The 5,000-nt window shown below is 38.8% G+C and overlaps 1 protein-coding gene across 1 annotated transcript in view; it reads left to right on the forward strand.

Moving 5' to 3' along the window:
* The window catches only part of LOC137991626 (zinc metalloproteinase nas-15-like), a 24,543-nt gene that overhangs the window by 9,312 nt on the left and 10,231 nt on the right, over positions 1–5,000 (forward strand). The window contains exons 8-10 of the mRNA XM_068836682.1: positions 901–1,008; positions 4,726–4,800; positions 4,937–5,000. The exon at positions 4,937–5,000 is cut by the window's right edge and continues 16 nt beyond it. Coding sequence (XP_068692783.1) covers positions 901–1,008; positions 4,726–4,800; positions 4,937–5,000 — 247 coding nt within the window. The remainder of the gene's footprint in view (positions 1–900; positions 1,009–4,725; positions 4,801–4,936) is intronic.

A 5,000-nucleotide genomic window follows, 5' to 3' on the forward strand; every position in this document is an offset into this window, starting at 1 on the left:
GTAAACTCTCTTCGTTTAAAAAGATCAGATCCTAACAGACTTAAGTTGTTTGAGCTTGACGCATTTAGACTGTACACACCGCCTGTCGGATCACTTAGTGGTCCGTGTCAGAATTAAACGTTCACCCGCCTCATTTTCATTCCCAGTGGACTTGCAATTAAGACACACATGGTGGTGTTCTGTAAACCCAGGCCGAGCATGTATGATATTTATAAATCTTTACGTCCGAAAAAGGAACAGTGGACGGGAAAAGAGCGAGAATTGAACAATGAGGAAATAGGCCATTTGCAACAAACTGGTCACATGACCGATTACTGGTGAACTTAAAGCTCTGACTTTTTAAATTCCAGAAATGGAAAGCCTGTTAGTCTTAGCCAGAACACAAATTTTCAGAGAAATACCATGCACCTAGGGTAAAGATTGCATGACCATTTAAACACTCGAAAAATCCATACCTTTGTCTGCGAACGAAAAGCTTTTGACCTCTAGTGTAATTTTTCCTAATTACGCGCCACAAACTGAGCTCAGATTACTAATTTTACCATAGGTCAAATAAGCAAGAACCAATGTGAAAGGGTGGCAATTCTCAGACTTTCATATTTCCAAGGAAGAATTTTAGAGTTGTTTGAAAAACATTGATGCGTGACTGGGTGGCAAATCGCCCTTTTCCCATTCACATCCTTTTAAATTCCTGCAACTTTAACTATACCAGTTTTAATGATATACTTATGAAAATCGGCATGGTAACATACTTTGAGCTGCTCTTCTTATTTCTGGAAAAATAATTTCATGAAACCAGCAGAATCATCGTATTTCTGAAAAGAAAGAGTTACGTGACGAATTGTTGCAAAAGGCATATTACAAGTGATTATCTTGTCTACCCACTTTTTTCATCATCAGGCCCTTGCCGTGACACGGGAAGATATTGCAGCTACCATGTTCCTCGCGGTGATTGCAAACGAATGCAGATTGTGAGGGATAGATGTAAAAAGAGTTGTGGGCTGTGTGGTAATTAACAGTTTTAACATAAACTAAGCAGATGAAGTATAGAAATCCTTGAGGGAGGAAGATAATGGTGTAAACAGTGAATAATTACAGAAAAGGTATCACTTAATCAAATAGTTAGACTGATTGAAATCAAGAAAACAGATGTTCGAATTAAAAATGTCAAACTTACTCAAGTGCGGTGTCTCCTTCACTCCAACGTCTGTGGAATAAAAGGGACCGTCGCAAACGTGCTATGGAATTGAGGATTCTGAAGCCCCCGTACGGCGAGTTTCGCAGTCGTACTGTTGTATTGGAAACCACTAGGCAAACGACCTTAATTTTATTTTTACCAACCGTCCATCTCTGATCAATGACCAATGAGATAAGACCATGTCGTCTCATCTCTATTTGATGGAGATTAATGATGATAATTGCGTCGACGTCGAGAGAACGCAACCTAAACTTGATCCGCGAGAAAACTGGGTGCGAGCACTTTGCAGAAAGAATAGGTCCCGCAATGTACCGAAAACGGAAATACGTAACCCAAACTTTAATTTGGCGAGGTGCGCGCCCTCCTTAGGACAAAAGCAGCATTGTGATTCTCTACCATTGCCTCCGCGCACGTGTTTCAAGTAGAAACTCATGTGAAAATGACGGTGAGCTGCAAATGTAATACAACGACGCCTGATCGGCGACTTGCTTATTTATTTATTTATTTTTTTTTTGGTTGTTGTTGTTTTGTATCAAAATGTAATAGCCGTGTTCTCAACTGGCTAGGGAGACCACAAATAAATGAAAGCAATCGATTGAGATAATTCAAAGGTTGATTTTTGATACAATTAACGAGGAAACCGCATTAAAATTTGAAAAAACTATAGAGCAGAGTAGAAAACGAACAAGACTTCGAGTCCGGGCATCGAAGCGAATGTTCTCACCGCTGTGTCAACCTCTTACGTTCAACTCAATCTTATCTGTTACCATTGCACTAAAGGCTAGTGGCGATAATAAATTAATAACACTAGGCTTATGGTTACATTGATATGGTCTTCTTCTCATTGCATTGCTTTGCACCAGGAACTCCATCGCCACCTTCCCCACCAGACACCATGCCACCCACTCCTCCCCCGCCAGACACCATGCCACCGACACCTCCCGCCCCAAAACCCTGTCGCGACACTGGCAGATATTGCAGTTACCACGTTCCTCGCGGAGATTGTAAGAGAATGCAGATCGTGAGAGAAAGATGCAAAAAGAGCTGTGGCCTATGTGGTATTCATTTTTCAATATATTGAAAAGATAAACATAAGGACTGTTATTTGTTCTTTACCAAGAGCTTCTTCTTTCCTACTGGGCCTCGACGTCAACCCTTTCTCGATTTAAGTTACTGACACTGGCTGTCATATGCGGTTATCGTATGACTCGGTAACATATCCCTTCCGACCGTATTGAATGTTTTAAATGCCATTATAGAAACTTGTTTTAAAACCTGTGTACTGGTTTTGATTGGAATCAATGCTGTTAATAACAGTTTTAACTGTGAGCAACCATGCTACGATGTGGGTGACCTGAAATTAAAGGAAGTTTGGTGTTTTCGTTCCACTCGATATCCGGTTATCCTACGACCCGAAAAACATTGTGCGTAACAATTCTCATTTGTTTTCAACAAACAGTAAATTAATTCCAAATGCCTCCATTTACTCAATGACGTATTTTCTACATTTTCCAATCTTCTTCCAAACAAAATTTGTAACGTTAACTCTTCCCATTTCGACCTAAAACACTTAACCAATTTTCACCCACCCTATCCTGACCGCTGTACTTTTTACAAAAATACCTCTCTTCTCTTTTGTCGACCACTTTGATGCCAGCTTCACACAATTCACGTAATCAAAAGCTCTTTTCCGTAATCTTTATGTGCTAAACCGCTGTACCATTACTGACAACATAGGCACAGTTCCCTTAACACTATATCGTGTATTACCAAGAAGTCAGTAATAACTACTATTACACCATCACAGATGTACGTCACAATGTATTGTTGAAAAATCTTTGTGATAAAAGAGCTATGTCACGCAAATGATGTAATTTCATGACACTCACAATTCGCTAAGAGCATGAGTTGAGTTTAATATAAACAATTCTCGCACTAGTAAGTCGTAGCAATAAATTGGATTAACCAAAAAGTTAAAGAAATATTGTTGACTTCCCAAATAAACTTCATTTTACACTATAATGACATAACAGATATTTTTCTGAGGTTAAGAACTTGTCTACCTATTAGTCATTTGTCAGAGAGAAAAAATTCCTCTCTCCTCGCGTATCACCTTTCAACGCACGTATCCACATTTGTTAAGCTCGAATATTACACAACATGATGAATTCATAAAGGCCACCTTTTTCAGCGAAAATTTTATTGAAACAAACAACATATTTGCTATTAGAGGCAAAAAAACCCTTCGTAGTTCATTGCGTGCGTGAAGACAAGAAACCCAATCGTGTCAAGTAACCATACGCAACAAAATAAGTTTCAGGATCAAACCCTTTCCTGAAAAACCTTTTCCTCGAATAATGAAGCACAAAATAGACGACAAGCTTTCTTTCAAATAATTCTAGGCTGTCACATTTCCAATAATTTTTTTACCTGAAGACTGTGAAGAATAAAGCACAAATAAATACAAAGAGCCGGACAAAAGAGATCACAGATCCACTTAAGATTTTTCGATTCCTTCTCTGTTTTGGTTGAACTCATAAGTTACCAGAAAATTTACCATTTGGTTTCAGTGTTGTACATAACATCAACCTTGATAAAATATTAGAAATACAGCTCACTTTGATTACGGCTCGACGGGAAAAAGATTGTTGAGTCCATTACTCGTCGCTTTTAAGATTCCAGAAATTTATTTTTCATTCCCTGTCTTGTTTATCCAATGGACGTTCCATTCTTGAGCTTCATAATGGTATATTTTGTTTAAAGATGCACTAAAACGCCATTCGCGTTACAATGACTTTCGACACCATTGCAGGTTAATTAAATGTTCTACTGTGTCCACCGGATAAAATATATGCATTTCTAGTACCCCCTCAGACCTACCAAACATCAAAGGCACCACTTAGCAGGGGGAGGATAGGAAAGACTTTTCCCGACACGGAAAAAAAAAACAAGCAAACAAATTAAACGCATTTTCTAACTGGTCACCAATGGCAACCCAGTAATAATAAATTAATGTAGTTAATGTGGACTTTGGACTACGGAATTGAACTTGATATTGACTAAGATACTGTAAAGAAAATCGAAGAAAAATCCACTGAAATACTGTAAAGTTCAGAGGAAATCGGCTAAATATCTTTGAGCAAAGTGTACTAGGCTACCTGTAGCGTCTTGTTTTGTTTTTCTGGTTTCGCGGCGGACATATGACACTTTTCGATGGAAAAAAGCCGTTCTAAAAATAAATATACTCGGGAAAGGGTTGACTCAAGGAGTAATTGTAGATAGAGACTCCATTTGATGAGCTCCTGACATCAAAGACTCTACTTAGAGTTATTTGCATCGTGCTTTCTCCATCCCATACTGTAAAAAACAACCTAAAACCAGGAACCCATGACCCGGAGCCTACACCTCTACTCGATATTTAAGATTAACTCTTTAAATTGAATATTGTTAATATCGACAGCGTTCTTCTCAAGCAAACCTGCAGATCTAACAATGAAATATAACCGCTTTCATTTTATGACCTTCAGGAACACAGCGCCCACCAAACACTCCACCACCTCCACCAGGAACTATTCCACCTGCGACAAACAAGCCCCCTTCAGGTAAACAACATCTATACTTCATTTCTCGTGAAATATGCTCGTTGAGTTCCATATTAGAGTTCTCAGTCTATCTTTTTTTTTTTCTATTTAATGTCACTGCTGCAAACCTCACATTGCTTGTTCTACTATCACACAGGTTCTTGTGGTGTTTCTCCAGTAAATTATGGACGTGTCATAGGGGGAGACGATGCAAGACCCGG

This window comes from Montipora foliosa, chromosome 2, assembly GCF_036669935.1.
Source record: "Montipora foliosa isolate CH-2021 chromosome 2, ASM3666993v2, whole genome shotgun sequence".
Lineage (NCBI taxonomy): Eukaryota > Metazoa > Cnidaria > Anthozoa > Scleractinia > Acroporidae > Montipora > Montipora foliosa.